At 37.8% G+C, this 23,034-nt stretch overlaps 2 protein-coding genes and 1 pseudogene across 7 annotated transcripts in view; all 3 read right to left on the bottom strand.

The window, feature by feature from the left end:
* LOC119535544 (ankyrin repeat domain-containing protein 26-like) overlaps positions 1 to 23,034 on the bottom strand; it is a 961,331-nt gene that overhangs the window by 556,937 nt on the left and 381,360 nt on the right. The window lies entirely within an intron of this gene.
* The window catches only part of MASTL (microtubule associated serine/threonine kinase like), a 61,297-nt gene that overhangs the window by 21,986 nt on the left and 16,277 nt on the right, over positions 1 to 23,034 (bottom strand). For both annotated transcript variants that reach the window (XM_037837899.1, XM_037837898.1), the window contains exons 3-6: positions 10,475 to 10,614; positions 4,773 to 4,861; positions 1,191 to 1,297; positions 774 to 924 (exon numbers count right to left, since the gene is read on the bottom strand). In XM_037837899.1, coding sequence (XP_037693827.1) covers positions 774 to 924; positions 1,191 to 1,297; positions 4,773 to 4,861; positions 10,475 to 10,614 — 487 coding nt within the window. The remainder of the gene's footprint in view (positions 1 to 773; positions 925 to 1,190; positions 1,298 to 4,772; positions 4,862 to 10,474; positions 10,615 to 23,034) is intronic.
* On the bottom strand, positions 6,812 to 9,490 carry LOC119534722 (annotated as a pseudogene).

The raw sequence follows: 23,034 nt of genomic DNA on the forward strand, positions 1-23,034 counted from the left end.
TTCAGCCATATGATTCTAACAAAAGAAATAAGAAAGGCTCAGAGGACAGAGAATTGTATTTGCAGTCATGACTTAGCTTACCAACTTACTAAGCCTTTTCAAACATTAGTTCTCTCATCTGTAAAGAGGAAACAATACTGTGTATGTCCTACATATGCACAGATTTGGTGACAACCAAATGAGGTAACATTTATGAAAACAACATCTAACGGCACTCACCCTCAGAGCCTTATTTTCACATTCCTAAATGAAGTACATGGGCCCACAAAACCAAATTGTCCACATTTGCTGAGTTACAAAGGAGAAGGTAAGTAATACACAAATACGTCTGTTCTGCTCTCCTCCTCTACTACTTGGCTTTTGTCTTTACTGGATACTAATTTAAAAAAAAAAAAAAAGTTCAGTTTTTAAGCTACCTGAAACAATTCTGGAAATAATTTTATAAAGATATATAGCAGGGACTACATCTTCACATGATATCAGATTTCTGTAGATCCAATATAGTGAAATTTGCCCAATGGTCACTTCAATATTATAGGTAACTGGAGATGATCTCATTAGCTAAAGATATTTTATTCTGTTGACTTAAAGAGCTGCAAGAATTCCTATACAAACTGGCCTTTACATTAAAAAATACAGGCATGCCACAGACTGTTCAAATATTTGTATATTTAAGTTATTAAACTGATATTAGAAATTTAAAAATTCTAAACCATTTTGTTTCTCAAAGGACAAACGTAACAGAAAAAGCTACTATTTCATTTCATACTTACATGAGTTTAGTAATTTGCTAGAATGAGGAGTAATGTCCTTTTCATCTGTTGACATAGGACAAATTAATCCTTGAGAAAGCTGTGATGTTTCAGATACATGGCTTGAAACAATATCTACAGAGTCTTGAATGTTTTCTCCAACTGGTGTGTACTATTAAAAAGAGAAAGATTTTTAAAAAATGCTAACATTTGTCCTCACCAAAACACCACCTACAATACCATTTAAGTAGATAAATTGTTAAATTAAAAGTATAAAAATAACATTTAAATATTTAAATATTTCTTGATTGTATATTTAAAAAAAAAAAGACAGGTCAGAATACATGAAAGAAAACGTAGGGATTTCAGATTTTAAATGGTAATCATGGAAAGGGAAGGTTATGTTTTTATGAAGGGGTTTTCTTATCAAATACTTACAAATCCCAAAGAGCTGATAAGAGATAGTACTTGTCCTGGGGTTCTTGAATAGTCTTGTGTAGGTTTTGCCATTGAGGGTGTAGTAAGGATATCCATCATATTGATATCTATGCATGCAAAGAAAAGTATAATGATTTTGTTAGAAACGTTAACTGACATTGACTAAATCAATAGTCATGTGGGATGTTCTGAACTTGGCACTTCTTTCCACCTTATCTTACTTAACAACTGTGTTGTGTGAGATAAATATACCCAGGGTAGTCACTGTACCAAAGAGGAATCATACAGAATAATCGACAGAGTGAAATCATTAAAAAGTTTAATAGGACACAGTTCTGCTCTGAAATGAATAGAATACAGTGAAACGGCCCCAATACTTAGCTTTTTAGGGAGTGCTCAGTAACTAACAAAGAGTGTTATCTAATTGGCAACAAAATAATTTTTGATAAATCGAATATTGGAAAAGGAGTTAAGAAAACCTATGAACAGAAGAAAGATCTTAGGAATATAAAGTCAATAGCAGAATCTATTTAAGGAATTAATACAAACTATAGGCTCCTCATGTTAACTAAAATGTGCACACCTAGGTCAAGATAGAGATTGACCCAGATTAACATCAGGCATGAGTGCTTAACATTTGTAGTAATTTAACATTTGACACATAATCCCATATTCTTTATTATTACTTTTATTTTTATTTTTTTTTAAGATATCAAACCATAAAACTCCTAGAAGAAAATGTAGGGATTCATCTTCAGGACCTTGTGTTAGGCAATGGTTTCTTAGACTTTATACCCAAAGCCCAACCTAAAAAAAGAAACAGATAAATGGGACCTCATCAACATTAAAACTTTTGTGCAGCAAAGGATTTTACCATGAAAATAAAATCACAACTTACACAATGGGAGAAAATATTTGGAAACCACATATCCTAGAAAGGTTTACAATCCAGAATACATTAAGAAATCCTTCAACTCAGCAACAAAAAGACAAACAACTCAATTAAACAATAGGCCAAAGACTTGAAAAGAAATTTCCCTAAAGAAAATATACAAATGGCAAAAAGGCACATGAAAAGATGCTCAACATCATTAGCCATTAGGGAAACGCAAATCAAACCACAATAAGATATCATGTCATATCCACTAGAATGGCTACTATTAAAACAACAGGAAAGTACAAGTGTTGGAGAGGATGTGGAGAAACAGGAACACTCAATCACTGCTGATGGGAATGTAAATGGTGGGAATGTAAATAGTGGGATGCAACATACTTTGAACTGTCCACCCACTGTGGAAGACAGTTTGGCGGTTCCTCAGAAACTTAAGTACAGAATTACAGAATCCCACTTCTAAGTATATACCCAAAAGAATTGAAAGCAGGGACTCAAGCAGATATTTTTCACACCAATGTTCATAGCTTCATCCATAATTGCCAAAAGATGGAGCAACCCAAGTATCTACCAACTGATGAAGGCTAAACAAAATGTAGTATATATACACAATGGAATATTAGTCAGCCGTAAAAAGGCATGAAGTTCTATATCTGCAACAACATGGATGAACCTTGAAGACATTAGGGTGAGTGAAAGAAGTCAGACACAAAAGGACAAATATCGTAGAACTCACTGATATGAAATAATCAGAATAAGCAAACTCATCGAGTCAGATAACTAGAATATAGGTTACCAGGGGATGGGGTAGGGAGGGGAACAGGGAGTTAGGGCTTAAAATGCACACAGTTTCTATTTGGGATGATGGAAAAGTTTTGTAATGGATGGTGGTGATGGTAGAACAACCTTGCGAATATAATTAACAGCACTGAATTATATATTTCAATGTGATAAAAAGGGGAACTTTTAAGCTATATAAATGTTACTCAGAATAAAAACGTAAAAAAAAAAAAAAAATTCCATGGAACTGCACAACAGTGACCCCGAAGTTAAACCATGGACTTTGGTTAATAGTATGATTATAAAAATGTTCTTTCATCAATTCTAACAAAGGTACCACTTCAATGCAAAGTGTTAATTGTAGGGTGGTATTATGTGACCCCTGTATTTTATGCATGACTGTTCTGTAAACCCACAACTTCTCTACTTTAAAAAAATGCAGAAGTCTAATATTCTGTGAGTAGTATAAGACTTAAAAAAGCGATGGAAAGTTTGAATTTAATAAATTTCATTTACAACTTACATTGATGAAGCAATAAGGACCTATAGGTAATAATATTCAAATTCACAACAAAACTTTAGAAAATATTAGAGCCTATAATATAAAATATAATACTATGAAATTCACCAATGGTATTATTCTAATACAAATTTTGCTCATTTATGGTATTTTCCAATACCTTACCTGAAACCTTTGGAGTCAGATTTGTTTCATAATTCAAAAATGTCCAGATTTTAGAAAGGTAATGTGATGAATATACTGAATACTATGGAACAAGCCTAGTGGCATCTCAAATACCAACCCGTAATCAAATATTATTTCAGCAATGAAACATATGACTAGTCACATGAAGTGAGATTTAATAAAGACTCTAAATAGCCCTAAGTCAGCTCAGGTCACATTTTACTTAACTTCTGAAACATCTTTTCATATTCAAAGTTTTTGAACATCATACTTGCAAATAAAGAATTATACAACTGTACCTATTTTCAAATAATTATAATTATAAATTACAAACACAATTTTGGTTTCTCCTTTTCATTTATTTCAGAAACACCTTTTTATCTTTCTATTACTTTTAACATGATATGCCTTCAAGTCAATAAGATATAATTTATCCATATTTCTATGATGAATTTAATTTCTAGTTTCTTTCCATTAGACAAAATGCTGCTACAAATAAGTTTACTCATTTGTATATTTGTTCTTTTGAACGACTTTTTGAGAATAAAATCCAAGACATAAGTCACTAGGTCAAAGAGAATGAAAACCTTTTGTTTCTTGAAACATACTGGCAGAGTTCCTTCAAAAAACACTATCCTAAGCACCAAAGAAAAACTTATGTACCTTCTTTTTTTTTTTTTTAAGTCTCATCAACACTGGATCATCAGTTTTCCTCTTTTTGCTAGTTTAATAGTATAAACCAGTTCCTTTATTCTTATTTAAATTAGTATTTCTTTAATTACTAATAATAGGATGAACATATTCCTATAAATACATATATTTGTGTGTGTGAATTGTGTGTTCATTTCTTTGTCCCTTTCTTTATAAAGGTCTTGGTGGTGGTCATGGAAATTTGAGTAATTTCTTTAGTTAGTAATCCTTCATCATGTTATTGTTAATTAAACATTTTGCTGATGTTTAATTGGTAAGAACCAATTTCAGTAGGGAAAAAAAATAAAAGAACAGAAATTTTGAGTTCCACTGTGAAGATCCAAGAATAATTATCCCCATTTTTCATCCTTAATTGAAAAAAAGATACCATTATTCCTTTCTAGCCTATTTTGGATAGACAGACATCAAATTTTATTCAGTATAAAGTAACAAAGAAAATGGTATAATTTAATGAAATATAGTGCCTAAAATTTGTTAATTTCTTTAAAAAGCACTCACCTGCTATTTTCCTTACCTCTATTTAAAGTAACTTTGGAAAGGCCAAAATCTGTCAGTTTAATATGACCCTCATTGGAAATAAGCATATTGTCTGGTTTCAAATCCCTGCACATACAAAAGACAAATTGCAGATAACTAAAAAAGAAATACTACTAATGTTAAAATTACCAGGGAAAAAAAGAAAGTTACAGAAGAGTCAAATCTTATTTATTTTTTCTAAAATATGATCTCATTGATGGCTTGAAAAATACAGAAAACAAATCTCAAAAGTAAAATATCTTCAGTATATCTGAATCTACAAAAAAAGTTAACTGATTTAATACTGGGCCATCTTTAGCATTATTCATTAGATATTAAATTAAAATAAAACGGCATTAGAAAAAGTAAATCTCAAGCAGGTAAAAAAAAATCACATTTTTAAGGGGTTAATTTAACAAGGATTTATTCACAGGAATAAATGTAAGTAGAGAAAAATAATAGAAAAGCTCAACAAATGAAATGAAGAGGACCCAAACCAACTTTCACTCTGTAGCTTTAAACTTGCACCCTATGTGCATCTCTAGGGCACAGAGGGCCACCAACATGCGCCAGCACAGTGTTGGAACCTGCATTACATCCATTAACTGAAACATATCTTTAAGATCATGCTTTGAACACAAAAAAAGAAAGCTTAGAAGGCAATATGTTGAATGGGAACAAACATTGGAATATAGCAATGACGTCTTCAACTTCTACAATTGTCTTTATGTGCTGATTAACATTTATGCAGCCTTTTACAGATCTTTTACCATGTAACTTATGATCTAGAAGTTTTGATAAAATCATCAGTGGTATATAACCATGCAGAAAGCACATCACACTGACAGCACAGAGGCAAAGATTTTGTACAGGTGTATCAGCTCTCCACATTGTACGGTTACACACAATACAATATCAATCTTATTCTTAACAGATCCTAAAAAGATATTTCAAGGCCTAGCTCTAAACTACAGTATTTTATATCTATATTCTTAAAAATGATATCCACAAATCTTAAAAAGCAATTTTAAATGCAAGTCTATACTGAATTGGTAAACTGCAACACAAACTGGCACAACATAGGTAAATGAATACCAGTCTCAGTCTATGTGATGCAAGCATGCTACTCTCCCACTAATTTAAATTACTTTCAATCACCATAAGCCAGAATGCATGCCTGAACCTTAAACTGAGCATTGAAAACAATGTTTTGGCCTGGGAATTAAATCTAATGAAATACAGCCATCAAATTATATTCACTACATTTATGTTCTAAAGCAAAATTAAGGTGTCGATTTTTAGTTTGATATGCCCAACCCCATTTATTGTTCCCTCCCTGCCCACCCCCTAAAGGTAAAAGGAGTGGCTCTTTTGGCATTTCACAGGGTGCTTCATTGTTTAAATTTGTTTCGTTTTATTTCCAACTTCTTTTGGTGTACCTTAAATTGTAACTTCCAAGAACCTGCTTCTATTACCAGTAGGCAAGCTGATTTTAACTATATTAGCTTCATTTATGTAATTCTTCATCAGCATCCAAAACAAGGCCCGATTATGTAGGAAAACGTATATAAAAAAATTTAAATTAAAAAACAAAAAAAAAAGCTTCTTTACTGTTTGTAACCCCCAATCTTAGGTTTCCTTTATCGTGCAGTTTAGAATTTTTCTTCTTTCTTACCCCTACGCATCATTTCTATGGTCCTTGTTTTGGTAAAATTCCCCATAATATTTTAGAATGTACTGTTTTGTGAGTAGACGGAATAGTTTTTTGTTTGTTTGTTTGTTTGTTTTCTTCTTCTTCACATTCAGTGTGGATTTGAAGGCTCCAGATGTTAAAACATTTCCCAATATCAACTTAATACAGTGAGGACACCACCTCCCTCCCGCCCCTCCCAGTAGGTTTGGGACTGTACTGTATTCCCTACTGGTCTACCCTCCCCCCCTGTAAAGGGTAACGTTTTCCTTGGGTGTAGAGGCTCCCTCATAGTCTCCAAGACTGAAGGACCCCTAATTAGGGGACTGCAGCCTAAGCGTATAAGTTTAAACACCATAAAAAGCTGCAAGACGTTCTTTTAAGGGACAAGGAAACGGATCAGAGAAATGCCTCCAATTTTCACCCCCAACTTGATTTTTAAATCCATGAAGGATCTTACAGAAAGTGTCTCAGATAATCTTTTGGGTTAAACCATGATGCAACAGCATCACAAAAACATATGAAATCTTGGATTACTCCACTGGGATTCACACCGATCATGATACAAATCCCACAGAGTGCAGAATCCTTTTCCTCAATGTCCTTTATGTTTCTCAGAGAGGTGTACCAGGGTCTTATAAACTGCTGTAGCATGGGGGCCACCACTTGAGGACAAACGTAACCAAGACGACCAATTGTTATTGCTGTCTTCTTTAACAATATCTTTGGTGTGTTGGGTCTGTTATTGATTTCTGGTAGAGTATAAGGCTGCATATCTATGCCTATTTGAATGGAAATTTCTCCAATTGCCCACGTGGCATTGATGCAGACTGAAATGAATTCTTGGTTTAGATTGGTTCCCAATATTGGCATGAAATCAGCTATACAAGGCTTAACATGCTGAAAGCAAATTTTCCTCAGGTCACCTAACAGGGCAAAGGAACTCTGTCAAACTTCTGGCATTTTATCCTGCATGCACTGGTAAATTAGAATGTTACTTCGTGCTACTAGCTGTTCAGTGTTGCCTCCAAGTCCTTCAGCCAGGCCACTGAATAAATCAAGAGCCCCTATCATAAAATCTTTATGAGGAGCCTCATACTGATCTTGCTGAGCATTATTCAGCAGGGCTTGTGCAAGAGTCTTCTGTACTAGATTTACACAACTCTGAAACAGTTTCACAATAAGGAAGCCAGAATGCAAGAGCTGTGGCAATTAAAGATAGGCACTCAAGTAAAGGGAAGAGATCTTTATCTTTATCCTTTAACATGTTCCACTTAGCATCTGAATATATTCTGGTTTGTTTAAATGATGTCCTACTGAATCTGCTAATGTTCCTATAGCATTGTGAAGAATGAGCAGGCTCTTATGCTGATATTTACTAAATAGAGTATAAGCAAGGTAAGGAATAAGTTCTGTACAAGCCTCCTCTTCTAGGGTAGCAAAGGCACTTCTTGTACTCTCTCGTTGCTATCCAGGATATGCTTCTAGCAATTGTCATTAATGGCTTCAGGTACATGTCTGGGGGCTGGCTGACTACCCAGTGTGCATAGTGCTAAGAAGTCCAGCATGTTATAGAATGCACAAGGGCCTTTTTATCAAAGAGGCACTGAATGAAGTGAGGAATGAGCTCAGGCAAGTATGGAATCATGCCTTGCATGCCACCTTCAGCAATTGCTCCTAAAACCAAGATGCCTGATTCTTTAACCACCCATTCATGATGAAAAGATAGCTCTTTCAAAAGGGGCAAAATATGTGGTAAAAACTCACCATGATACATATTTGTAAGAACATCTAGGGCAGCAGCAGAACATTTTCCTCGATTCCAGTCAGAAATTGTATCATGATCATCAATTTCATCATCATCATCATCTTCCTCTTCAATTCCATCTTCCTCATGCTGCTGAGCTACTATCCTTGATCAATGAAAATGTGGCCTTATATCCTGCTCACTATCAGGAATTGTTTAATCTTCTTCATCATCAACCTTAAGTAGGATAATATCTATATCTGAATACTTCATGTCATTCACTTAACACAGGAATCAACTTAGGAAGATGCCTTATGAGCACATCTTTGCATGCTGGCTGCTCAGCAAAAGTGAGCCAAAATTCACAAGCTTCTAAAGCCATATTTTCATCTTGATCTTGGGTCCTCAATGATATTATGATGTGAGGAAGCAGGTGATCCATTTGAAGTTCAAGCAACATCATAAGAGCTCAGCACACAAATTTCCATACCTCTGGTTTTTCATTACCGGCCGATGCAAAGAGATTCTCAATAAAAGAATCAGTGTCTAACACCAGAGCTTGAGTCCTACTGATGAAAAACTGATTGACACAGGCAACAGCATGAGACCTTATTTTTGGAATACTGTGCTTGAAGAACTGTAAAAAACTTGGGAATCATCATGTTGAGAGGACAATCTAAAGCATCACTATCTAAAATCTCAGCAGAATCTTCATATATCTTCTGAAGGACACCAAATGCTCCCTCACAGGTGTTGTAATCTCCAGAATCCAAAAGGTACAAAGTTTTGGTAAGAGGTCGGGCCAGTTCTGCAATTCTCCTTTGGAGGCTATGGTTGTAATCAAAACACCTATGGTAGCTTGAATGAGAAGAGAGGAGTCACCAATATTATTCAAACATTCACTTTTAATAAAATCTGTTACATCAACTGGAAAATTTTGAAAATGTGCTTTCACATTATTCTTCAAGATGAGACCACTCAATGATCTTGTGGGTTCATCTTCAGATTTTAATTTTGTAAGAGCAAAAATCAGGTAGTTGTTAAAATCTGGATATTAGTTCAGTTGTTCCAGTTTCTAGAATTGTTGCACAGTTCTCTGGATGGTGGTGTCTGGGGACTGGACCAATAAGCAGCTGCAGGATTCACTGAAGCCCTTGCTTGTCAGGTTTCCACTCGTACCATCTTGGTTTGCTGGGGTGACTAGAAGGAAGTCTCTAACAGTAAGACCGGTGTAACTGCTCCCAGCAGCCTGGCTGCCAATGTCTGCTGCTGCTACCATGGCCAACGAGCACAGGGAGCCGACCAGACTCACATTTATCTCTTTAAAGGGAGGTGAAATTAGGTCTTAACAGACCAGAGTCACTTCACCTGACTTTCTTCACAGAGATAAAATATCGCCAATTAGCTGGAACTACAAAATGTAATACTTCTGTATGATGGTAGAGGAGTGGAAAATAATTTAATGTTCTCAACAGTAAAATGACCTGGTATTCTACTTTGCTAATGCTGAGGAATGCAAAACACCAGAAATGGACTGGCTTTTATAAAAGGGGGTTTATTTGGTTACACAGTTACAGTCTTAAGGCCATAAAGTGTCCAAGGTAACACATCAGCAATCGGGTATCTTCACTGGAGGATGGCCAATGGTGTCCGGAAAACCTCCATTAGCTGAGAAGGCACGTGGCTGGCGTCTGCTCCAAAGCTCTGGTTTCAAAATGACTTTCTCCCAGGACATTCCTCTCTAGGCTGCAGTTCCTCAAAAATGTCACTCTCACTTGCACTTGGGGTATTTTTCCTCTCTTAGTGTCTCCGGAGCAAGAGTCTGCTTTCACTGGCCATCTTCAAAATGTCTCTCATCTGCAGCTCCTGTGCTTTTTTCAAATTGTCCCTCCTGGCTGTAGCTCCTCTTCGAAATGTCACTCACAGCTGCACTGAGTTCCCTCTGTTTGTCAGCATTTATATGGCTCCACTGATCAAGGCTCACCCTGAATGGGTGGGTCCACGCCTCCATGGAAATATCTCATCAGTTATCACCTACAGTTGGGTGGGGCGCATTTCCATGCAAATCTAACCAGCACCAAAACATCTGCCCCACAAGACTGCATCAAAGAATATGGCTTTTTCTGGGGGACATAATACATTCAAACCAGCACACCTGGATATATGGGCAAGTGGTTATTGAAAATACTTGAGACTTAAATATTTAATACACAATTTGATTACTTGTTTAAAAATAACAGTTTGGAGGAAAGTTGGTCATTACCTATGGATGATTCCATGTCTATGAAGGTAATCTAGAGCCAATGCTACTTCAGAAATATATTTCACAGCCATTTCTTCATCAAAATAACCATATATATGTAGGAGAGACTTCACATCTCCACCAATAAGATATTCCATCACCTGTCAAAAAGGAAAGTAAATGTTGCAAAACAACAGCAAAAAAATAGAATTACTTTCAAAATATATTATTTGGCATTACTTTTATATATTTTCACCATGATTCTGTAACAAACATTTCTTGGTATCACTCATTGCACATTAATAAGAAGTTTGCTCATGCTGTCATATAGTTTTTTAAAAATTAAAATGTTTAGTTTGAGCAAAAATTGAGACATACAGAAAATTTGCAAGAATATTGTAATAATTTCCCACATACCCTTCATCTAGAGTCACACATTAACATTTTGCCACATTTGCTTTTTCCCTCTCCACACGTGCATATAAAATAAATATGTATATATATGAATAGACACACTATTTTTTATTTTTGCTGACTAATATGAGAATTGAAGTTGAAGAGGTAGGGAACTTTCACCGCTAAACCATTCACCATGTATCTCCTCACAAGGACATTCTCATGTAACTACAGTGCAATAAAATTCAGCAAATTTCATATCGATATAATGCTAATATCTAACATCTAGTCCATACACAAATTTCGCTGACCCTCCAATCCCTCCCTTTATAGCATCTCTTCTCTCCACTCCCGCAAACTGCTCCACTGGGCCCGAGCTGGGATCACGCATGGCATTCGGTTGTCATGTCCCATTAGTCTCCTTTAACCTGGAACAATTTTCCAGCCTCTTTTTTGGGGTGCCGTCTTTCATGACATAGGCAGTTTTGAAGAGCACAGCTTGTTTTATAGCATGTCCTTCATTTCGGGGTTGAGTGTTCATTTCATGGTGATTCCCTTCAAGCTATGCATTTTGGGCAGGAACACTACATCAGCAAGGCTGAGTCTTTCCACATGACAACCATCAGAAGTGACGTCAGCTCTTTCCATTATTGGTGATGTTAACTCTGATCACTTGGTTAAGGTGGTGATGTCCGCATTTCTCCACTGAAGAAGTACTTTTTTCCCCTTGTAATTAATAATCTGTGGAGATTCTTTGAGACTGTGTAAGCAGCATGGTCCCCAACAAACTTTCAACCAGTGACTTGAATAGTTACAAAGTCCATAATTCAGTAGTGGGGAAAGAAGTAACTAAGTAGCGATGGGTTTGAACTCCTGAGAATGCTTGCTTTTTTGTACCCTCACCAACAGTGATTATCGATCCTTTTTTTTTTTAAACAAATCTAGGTTTCCAGTCTAGATTTGTTATCTAATTAGGCCAGATAACCAAATTTCCTCTGGACACTTTATGTGCTGCTATTGGAACACATACATATCAGAAACACTCTGAAATTCCCACTTCCCAGTAATCACTTTCAAATTGAAATCTGAGCACTCTTCCTGTCCTAAAGGCCCACGACCAGCACACTTTTGAGGGTTTTTGTAAAAGGCAGCAAAGTCCATCCTAATGGAGATAATTGGATACAGGACCCCTGGCCATTTTGACAAAGGAAATCATATGAAACTATATTTTAACTCCATGAAATGTTCCTATTTGATGATTTCTAAGCTTACAACACTTCATCAATTCCTCTTTTGTGTTAAGTGTCAATGAACCAGTGTCTAGCCCCACCACTGGATTTAGGAAGTAATCAATAACATTTGACTATTTAAAAAAAAAAAAAAAAAAAGATTACTCAAGGGAAATGACAATACAAAAGCCAAGTAAAATTTTGATCTGTCCGGCTTGTTTTTCAGTCTAGTCCCAATTGATCAAAGTGTGCAAACACCATATATCAAAACCGTCTTTAGAGGTTGGTTACCTGTACATCTGTTGTTTCCCTAGGGAAGGAGCAGCAGAAGTACAAGATCCAGAGAACTGCCTGCCAGCCCAGGCTGTTCCAGGTAAAAAGTGAGGTGCTGGCTCTTGTATCTTAAGTATAGAGAGCCCTGTCCATGCTTCCCAGAGCCCTTATCTTTCTTCCTTGTTTTAGTTCACTAAAGCTGCCAAAATACAACATACCAGAAATGGGCTGGCTTTTTTTTAATCTGCAGATTTTACTGAGATACATTCATTAGTTTACAAGCTTACAGTTTGGAGGCTGTGAAAATGTCCAAATCAAGGCATCATCAAGCCAATACTTCTTCCTGAAGACAGGCTGCAGGTGATCCTGGACTTGTCTGTCAGATGGCAAGGTCCATGGCAGCATCTGCTGGTCTCCCTTCTCTTCTGGGTTTTGTTGCTTCCAGCTTCTGGCTTCAGTGGCTTCTTCTGTTTCTATGGCTTTCTCTCTCAGCTTCTGTGGCTTTTTTCACTGTCTGGTTTGTCTTTCTCTCTGTTTTCTGGGGCTTTCTCTTTCTTTTGTCTTCTTATAAAGGACTCCAGTAAGATGATTAAGACCCACCTGGGACATGCCTCAACTGAAAAAACCTAATCAAAAGTTCCCACCCACAAAAGGTTTATGCCCACAGGAATGGATTAGCTTTAAGAACATGGTCTTTTCTTAAAAAAGCCTCCCAAACCATCACACCCCTCCATCTACTCTCAGATACTTTTAATAAAGAGGCTGAGGAAGAAATTAAAATATATCTCAAAAAGCCAAATGTTTAACATGCCAAGTTTATGACATTTAGATAATGAATTCCAACTTTGTATTCAGTTTTCATCCAGCAAAATAACTGTACTTCATTCTTGCTGTGACTGAACGTTGTCTCAAGTACTTGAGAGTATGTCAAAGCACGGGAAGGGGCGTGTAACAATGTTCCTAAGGTAGGTGGAAGACACCCTTGTCCCAAGCTCCCACCCCTCCCTGCCTGCTGCTTCCTGACAGGCCGGGGCAGCCCCTTGGGTGCCAAAACACCTGCCACCCCACCGTCTTTCCTGCTGCAGGAGCCTCTTCCATTGAGGCTGAGAGTGCCAAGACTCACCCCTCAGCCCCCGACAGCCAGAGTGTGGGCATGTGGTCTGGGCTGATGATCAAGCTTTATCTTTGTTAATCTAAGGAAGAAAAATGGTCTTGCTTAGATTTTTTTTTTTTTTTTTCCAGAATGTCATTGTCTTTAATATGTGGGTAGTCTAAACATACATAGTTAAAGAATACTAAATGAACATCTTTTATTCTTAAGAAAACAGTGATTTTTTTAGTCAAATGGTACCAAAAGACATGATAAATACTGTAATGCAGATTACTGAAACTATAGAATCGCTCTCATTCTTTCCATGGTAACTTTTTTTTTTTTTTAATTAAATTCAGTTTTATTGAAATACATTCACACACCATACAATCATCCATGATATACAATCCACTGTCCACAGTATAATAACATAGTTATGCGTTCATCACCACAATCTATCTCTGAACATTTTCCTTACATCAGAAAGAACCAGAACAAGAATAAAAATAAAAGTGAAAAAAGAATACCCAAATCATCCCCCCATCCCACCCCATTTGTCCTTTAGTTTTTATCCCCATTCCTCCACTCATCCATACACTAGATAAAGGGGGTGTGATCCACAAGGTCTTCACAATCACACTGTCACCCCTTGTAATCTACATTATTATATAATTGTCTTCAGGAGTCCAGACTGCTGGGTTGGAGTTTGGTCCTTTCAGGTATTTACTTCTAGCTATTCCAATACATTAAAGCCTAAGAGGTGTTATCTATATAGTGCATAAGAATGTCCACCAGAGTGACCTCTCAACTCCATTTGGAATCTCTCAGCCACTGAAACTATTTCGTCTCATTTTGCATCCCCCTTTTGGTCAAGAAGATACTCTCAGTCCCACAATGCCGGGTCCACATTCATCCCTGGGAGTCATACTCTGCATTGCCAGGGAGATTTACACCCCTGGGAGTCGGGTCCCACGTAGGGGGGAGGGCAGCGAGTTCACCTGTCGAGGTGGCTCAGTTAGAGAGAGAGAGGGCCACATCTGAGCAACAAAGAGGTACTCAGGGGGAGACTCTTAGGCACCATTACATACAAGTTTAGACTCTCCTTTGTGGTAATGAGCTTCATAAGGGCAAGTCCCATGCTCGAGGGCTCAGCACATCAAACCGCCAGTCCCAATGTTTGTGACAACATCAACACCAGCCCAGGTGAGGATGTCCAACACATCCGCACCTTCCCCCAGATCCTCGGGGCTGGGGAGGGGGAAGCTGTAAATATATTTTTTATTATCTGCCCAAATTACTCTAGGATGTGTCACTATTTCACTCCAGCCTATACTAACCTACCATATCTCACTTCCTATTCAAAGTTCCATGCAATTGTGGTGTTTGAACAAATCAACTGTAGAGTTGTACCGTTTAGAAAATTTAGATCCTGTACCAAATAGATATCTATTCCCTTGGTCTCATATGAAAGTTGAAGTTTTAAAACACAATGAGTTTCAACCTTTATCCTTTGGCCTGGCTTGCCCTGGTCTTAACCAGACCTGCTTCATTCATATCACTAATTGAAGTCTGGGCTCTTTTTCAGCTTTTTTTTTTTTTTGACAGTGGCTGTATGCACTAATACTGACGTTCATATCTGCCGAGCTCTAGCTCTGAGTTTCAGGTGTCTCAGAGATATGCATTGTTCCAGAGACCAATCAGGTTATACGCTTAGATTTTTAATGTTAGTTATTAGGGAGTGTTTTAAAAGTTTCTGTGGCTGCTCAATACCATGCAATGGGTTGGCCTGAACAATGGGAAGTTAATGGCTCACAGTTCTGAGGCTAAGAAGTCCAAATCAAGTCCTCACCAAGGCAAAGCTTACTTCCCAAAGACTGGCGTTCTAGGGCTGGCTGCGGTAAGCCTCGGTCCTTGGCTCCTGTCACGTGGCAATGCACTTGGGGGCCTCTCCTGGTCTCTCGCTTTTCTTCTAGGTTCCCTTGATGCATGGCTTCTGGCTGCTCTCTCTCTGTCTGTCTGACTTTCATTCTGCTTATGAAGGACTCCAGTAAGGATTGAGGTGGGCCACACCTTAACTGAAGAAATCTCATCAAAAAGTCCTTACTCCCATAGGAATGGATTACGTTTAAGAACATGTTTTTCTGGGGTACACACAGCTCCAAACCACCAGAAGGAGCTTAGGCATCTTTACACATTGTTTTTGGCCATTTATATTTCTTCTGTAAACTACTTTTTGCAGAGTATTTATTCTTTCTTATTGATTTGTAAAATCTGCATATACGGTAGTGAAATTAGCCCTTTGTCTGTCTTCTGGACAATAAATATTTTCTCCAAACTTGTCATTTGACTCTGTATATGGTATTTTGTGTCATGTATTTTAAAATTTTTAGGTAAGTTTTATTAGTACTTGGTAAGGCCTGCCTTACTCTATGATTAGAAAATATTCATGTTTTCTCCTAGTACTTTTATGGATTCCTTTTTTAAAGTATATATCTGTGATACACAATGGAAACAAATGAGCCTAGCTGTATATTAAGTTGCATAACCACACAATTATTTTAAGAAACTTTAAAAAACAGAATCTTGACAATACATCCTAAGGACACAAAGAACCATATAGAAATCTTTAAACAGAATTGAGCAGTTTTAGTGTTAGCGAACAATATAAGTAATTATAAAATAATTAGCACAAGTACTTATGTGAATGTTAGGAACAAAGATTCTCAGGGTAAGAGAAAAGAATACAAATAGAAAATCAAAGATGTTAAGCCAAAACTCTTATAATCTTTAATTGAGTTGGGAGTATAAATATGAACTCATGATATCATTTTCTCATCCTATAAAAATAAGTGTTTCCTGGTCTGTCCACTAAAAAGACCTGAAAGCAATGATAACCCAATGAACTTTACTAATTGCAAGCACTCAGACTGTGGTCTCTAAAGGTGATTTCCAGTATAAGGAACTAGACCTCCTGGCCCAGCTCTGGTACAGGAAATTTATGAAATTAGCCTTAAATATCTTCCCATGCAAGAAAGCAAGGAAGCTTTCAGAATACTTGAATAGTATAAAAAGGACAAGAAGCTAACTGAAGGTGCTCCCTCTGGCTAAAGATGGGACAATTTGAGCCCAGAAAAGAATAACCACTGTAGAGGATTAAAATCTATCAAATCTATAAAAATCCATGAATTCATAAAGATACTTAAAAAAGGAGAGGATCAAGCATTTATTCTGCCACCTTCCTTGTGCAAGCTAGGTATTTCAGAGTGATGGAAAAGTAAGGGAAAGTTCTTTACAGGAGAACTTTAATAAAAGCAGAAGGAATAACAGAATTAGAAAATCATCATTTTGCAAACCTCAACGAAATAATGAATCTAGGCGATGAATCAAAGGATGCTGTGATGGTTTGAATCTGTTATGTGGCCCATAACAGACTATGTTCTTTTAATCCAATCTTATTGTGGCAGACCTATTGTGGGTGGGATCTTTTGATTAGGTTGTTTCCACGGAGATGGGACCCATCCAATTGTGGGTGGGATCTTTTGATTAGATTATTTCCATGGAGAAGTGACCCCACCCATCAAGGTGGGTCAGTCATCTTTACTGGCATTCTCTATGAGAGGATAAAAGGCAGGGACATTTGAAGAGAGTTCGGAGCCAACATAGATCCAGACGCTTGGACAGGCAGACAGAAAGACATTTAGAGATGCTAAGCTAAGAGATGAAGCCCAGAGTTTGCCCCAGAGAAGCTAAGTGAGAACTCACAGATGCTTAAAGAGAAAGCCACTGGAAGCAGAAGCTGAAAGCAATGCAACCCAGGAGAAACAAGCAGAGAAGCTAAGAGAGGTGAGAGAAACATTTTGCAGAGAAGCTAAAAAATGTAATCCAGAGTTTGCCCCTGGGAGAAGCAAGCAAGGACCCATAGGAGCTGAGACCAGAGACATTCTGGAGAAAGCACAGAAACCAGAAGCTAAACCTGGGAAAGAAGGTTCTGCAGAGCCAGCCACGTGCCTTCCCATGTGACAAAGGAACCCAAACACCATCGATCTTTCCTCAGGGAAGGTATTCACCTCTTGATGCCTTAATTCGGACATTTTCATGGCCTTAGAACTGTAAATTTGTGAACCAATAAACCCACTGTAAAAGCCAATCCATTAAATGAAAGGTTAATGGGGAGTGGGGAAGAGAAGAGAGATCTTTGGCAAAATGTTGATAATTGTTGAAGTTGTGTGATAAGCATGTAGGGGGTCGTTATATTAATCTTTCTACTTGTGTGCATGTTTGAAAGTTTCCATAATCAATAGGCATTTTCATCTTTATGTTCCCTGTTCCTAGGATAGCACCTGGCATATAGTGGTCAATTACTGGTGTGTCTAAGTTCAGTCACGCCTTGTCTTTTTGCCTCAAAGTAGCTTCCCATTTCTAGGAAATGTTTTGTTTGGGCTAAACCTGTGCCTGGGGATCTTGTTAAAATGTGCAGATTTTGATTCAGCAGATTTGGAGTGGGGCTTGAGATTCTGCATTTCTAAAATGCTCCAAGATAGTGCTGATGCTGCCTGTCTGTGGACCACACCCTAAGTACCAAGGATCTAAACCAGTGATGATACGGTCAACTAATTTCAGGAACAACAAATCAAAAGTATTATAGCTGTTTACTTATTCCATTAATTCTACGACATAAGTACTGAAAAAAATCTTCCAGGTTGAGCAATTCACTCCAGCCCTTTAACCACCACTACTGAACCCGGGCTGAGGAAACTTCCATTCCAGCTGCTGTAGGTTCAAGTCAACCACTGCTATTGGACCAGGGTTGGGGAAACTTCTGGCTGCTGTAGGGTCAAGTCAACCACCACTACTGGACCAGGGTTGGGGAAACTTCTGGCTGTTGTAGGGTCAAGTCAACAACACTATTGGAACAGGGTTGGGGGAACTTCTGGCTGCTGTACAGTCAAGTCAACCACTGCTATTGGACCAGGGTTGGGGAAACTTCCAGCTGCTGTAGGGTTAAGTCAGACACTGCTATGAGACCAGGTTGGGGAAACTTCTGCCTGCTGAAGGGCCAAGTTAGGATTGATGCTGCAGCCAGAGTCATGGCATAGAGGAAGGCATACACTCTGCATATGGAATGGTATGTGAAGGCATTACAGCCAAGAAGGAACAAAAGTGCTAGATTTCTTTGAGAAATAGCATATGAGAATGTTCTCTTTTAGCTACTACTTTATGGTTTTGAACAGAGGTCAGCAAACTTTTTCTGTAAAGGGCCAGAAAGGAAATACTTTAGGCTTTGCAGGCCATACAGTCGCTGTTAAAAGTACTCAAGTCTGCTGTTGCAGCACAACAGCAGCCATAGATAATATGTAAACAAATGGGGGTGGCTGTATTCAATAAAACTTTATTTACTCACTGAAATTCTAATTTCATATAATTTTCATGTATCACAAAATCTTCTTCTTCTGATTTTTTCCAACCGTTTCAAAAATGTAAAAACTATTCTTAGCCTTCAGGATACCCAAACAGTGGGGCAGATTTCACGTGTGGTCCATAGTTTGTCAACCACTGGCTTAGAAGATGGAAAGTCAATTATTCTCATAGTATTTGGTATTTGTCAGCTTACTGCTGCCGTATCGCTGTTTGCTTTTTTTAAACTCAGACAGTGAATCATCCTAAAAAAGCAGCCCCTACCACATACTATCTCAAAACCTTGGGGGTATCCCCATGGGGCTGTCTTTAACCTTGCACTAATACAAATTTTTTTTTTTTTTTTCAAATTGATGTAATTATTTAATGACATGGGAAAATACACATTAAGAAATATGTTGGTTATTACAAAGTAATGGGTAGAGGGTAACTTCAGGTTAAAAAAAAAGTTGAGAGTATCAGTATGCCTAGAAAAAACTGTACAGTTAAATACCCAAATATCAACAGTATTCAGTTCTGTTCAATGATTAAATATTTGCCCTTTTGCTTTTCTATCTTCTTTGAAACATGATTATTTCTGAAATAAACAAACAAAACAAGCCACTGGAGGGAAAGTTATTAAAAGCCAGGACCTGGGAGCCCAGCAGCCCGTGTCTGATCCCCAGGAAGACAGGGCCAGGCCCGGCACCCGTGGTCAAGCCCAGATGTGGCACACTGCTCTCTTCTCTTCCTGTTGGAATGCTATGTGTAAGACTGTGTGCCCTACACCTGTCGCTCTCAGTGTACTTGTTTCATAGGACTCTATGAACGTAACCTGGCATAATAGCAAAATGACGCTAGCAACTTTTGGTTTTGAACTGCTACAAAATAGAACTACCACAGGACATAAAACTCACCAGAAATCAAGTACTCTTACAACAGAAAATCCACCTGACTAAACCACTGACTTTGCTGGTTTTTGCTCACCTTCCTTCATTTTTTTTTTTTTTTTAAATCATCATTTTATTGAGATATATTCACATACCACGCAGTCATACAAAACAAATCGTACTTTCGATTGTTTACAGTACCATTACATAGTTGTACATTCATCACTTAAATCAATCCCTGACACCTTCATTAGGACACACACACAAATAACAAGAATAATAATTAGAGTGAAAAAGAGCAATTGAAGTAAAAAAGAACACTGGGTACCTTTGTCTGTTTGTTTCCTTCCCCTATTTTTCTACTCATCCATCCATAAACTAGACAAAGTGGAGTGTGGTCCTTATGGCTTTCCCAATCCCATTGTCACCCCTCATAAGCTACATTTTTATACAACTGTCTTCGAGATTCATGGATTCTGGGTTGTAGTTTGATAGTTTCAGGTATCCACCACCAGCTACCCCAATTCTTTAGAACCTAAAAAGGGTTGTCTAAAGTGTGCGTAAGAGTGCCCTCCAGAGTGACCTCTCGGCTCGTTTTGGAATCTCTCTGCCACTGAAGCTTATTTCATTTCCTTTCACATCCCCCTTTTGGTCAAGAAGATGTTCTCCGTCCCACGATGCCGGGTCTACATTCCTCCCCGGGAGTCATATTCTACGTTGCCAGGCAGATTCACTCCCCTGCGTGTCTGATCCCACGTAGGGGGGAGGGCAGTGATTTCACCTTTCAAGTTGGCTTAGCCAGAGAGAGAGGGCCACATCTGAGCAACAAAGAGGCATTCAGGAGGAGACTCTTATGCACAAATATAGGGAGGCCTAGCCTCTCCTTTGCAGCAACCGTCTTCCCAAGGGTAAAACTTATTGTAGAGGGCTCAACCCATCAAACCACCAGTCCCCTATGTCTGTGGTCATGTTAGCAACCATGGAGGTGGGTTAGGCGAATACCCCTGCACCCTCCACAGGCTCCTCAAGGGGGCATTACATCTTTTTTTTTCTCCTTGTTTTTCTTTCCTTTTTTTTTTTTTAACATTCCATTCTTTTTTAAATCAACTGTATGAAAAAAAAAGTTAAAAAGAAAACAAACATACAATAAACGAACATTTCAAAGAGACCATAACAAGGGAGTAAGAAAAAGACAACTAACCTAAGATAACTGCTTAACTTCCACCATGTTCCTACTTTACCCCAAGAAAGTTACATAATATAGCAACATTTCTGTGAACTTGTTCCTACTATATCCATCAGAATTTAACAGACCATAGTCATTTCTGGGCATCCCCAGAACGTTAAATAGCTTATCTGTTCTTCTTGGATTATTGTTCCCCCTTCCTTAATTGCTCTCTACTGCTAGTTCCCCTACATTCTACATTATAAACCATTTGTTTTACATTTTTCAAAGTTCACATTAGTGGTAGCATATAATATTTCTCTTTTTGTGCCTGGCTTATTTCGCTCAGCATTATGTCTTCAAGGTTCATCCATGTTGTCATATGTTTCACGAGATCGTTCCTTCTTACTGCCGCGTAGTATTCCATCGTGTGTATATACCACATTTTATTTTTCCACTCATCTGTTGAAGGACATTTGGGTTGTTTCCATCTCTTGGCAATTGTGAATAATGCTGCTATGAACATTGGCGTGCAGATATCTGTTCGTGTCACTGCTTTCCGATCTTCCGGGTATATACCGAGAAGTGCAATCGCTGGATCGAATGGTAGCTCTATATCTAGTTTTCTAAGGAACTGCCAGACTGACTTCCAGAGTGGCTGAACCATTATACAGTCCCACCAACAATGAATAAGAGTTCCAATTTCTCCACATCCCCTCCAGCATTTGTAGTTTCCTGTTTGTTTAATGGCAGCCATTCTAACCGGTGTTAGATGGTATCTCATTGTGGTTTTAATTTGCATCTCTCTAATAGCTAGTGAAGCTGAACATTTTTTCATGTGTTTCTTGGCCATTTGTATTTCCTCTTCAGAGAACTGTCTTTTCATATCTTTTGCCCATTTTATAATTGGGCTGTCTGTACTATTGTCATTGAGTTGTAGGATTTCTTTGTATATGCAAGATATCAGTCTTTTGTCAGATACATGGTTTCCAAAAATTTTTTCCCATTGAGTTGGCTGCCTCTTTACCTTTTTGAGAAATTCCTTTGAGGTGCAGAAACTTCTAAGCTTGAGGAGTTCCCATTTATCTATTTTCTCTTTTGTTGCTTGTGCTTTGGGTGTAAAGTCTAGGAAGTGGCCGCCTAATACAAGGTCTTGAAGATGTGTTCCTACATTATCTTCTAGGAGTTTTATGGTACTTTCTTTTATATTGAGATCTTTGGTCCATTTTGAGTTAATTTTTGTGTAGGGGGTGAGGTAGGGGTCCTCTTTCATTCTTTTGGATATGGATATCCAACTCTCCCAGCCCCATTTGTTGAAAAGACCATTATGGCTCAGTTCAGTGACTTTGGGGGCCTTATCAAAGATCAGTCGGCCATAGATCTGAGGGTCTATCTCTGAATTCTCAATTCGATTCCATTGATCTATATGTCTATCTTTGTGCCAGTACCATGCTGTTTTGGCAACTGTGGCTTTATAATAAGCTTCAAAGTCAGGGAGTGTAAGTCCTCCCACTTCGTTTTTCTTTTTTAGAGTGTCTTTAGCAATTCGAGGCATCTTCCCTTTCCAAATAAATTTTATAACTAGCTTTTCCAAGTCTGCAAAGTAGGTTGTTGGAATTTTGATTGGGATTGCATTGAATCTGTAGATGAGTTTGGGTAGAATTGACATCTTAATGACATTTAGCCTTCATATCCATGAACATGGAATATTTTTCCATCTTTTAAGGTCCCCTTCTATTTCTTTTAGTAGAGTTATGTAGTTTTCTTTGTATAGGTCTTTTACATCTTTGGTTAAGTTTATTCCTAGGTACTTGATTTTTTTAGTTGCTATTGAAAATGGTATCTTTTTCTTGAGTGTCTCTTCAGTTTGTTCATTTCTAGCATACAGAAACATTACTGACTTATGTGCATTAATCCTGTATCCCGCTACGTTGCTAAATTTGTTTATTAGCTCTAGTAGGTATATCGTCGATTTCTCAGGGTTTTCTAGATATAAGATCATATCATCTGCAAACAATGACAGTTTTACTTCTTCTTTTCCAATTTGGATGCCTTTTATTTCTTTGTCTTGCCGGATTGCCCTGGCTAGCACTTCCAGCACAATGTTGAATAACAGTGGTGACAGCGGGCATCCTTGTCTTGTT

This window comes from Choloepus didactylus, chromosome 5 (genome assembly GCF_015220235.1).
Source record: "Choloepus didactylus isolate mChoDid1 chromosome 5, mChoDid1.pri, whole genome shotgun sequence".
NCBI lineage: Eukaryota > Metazoa > Chordata > Mammalia > Pilosa > Megalonychidae > Choloepus > Choloepus didactylus.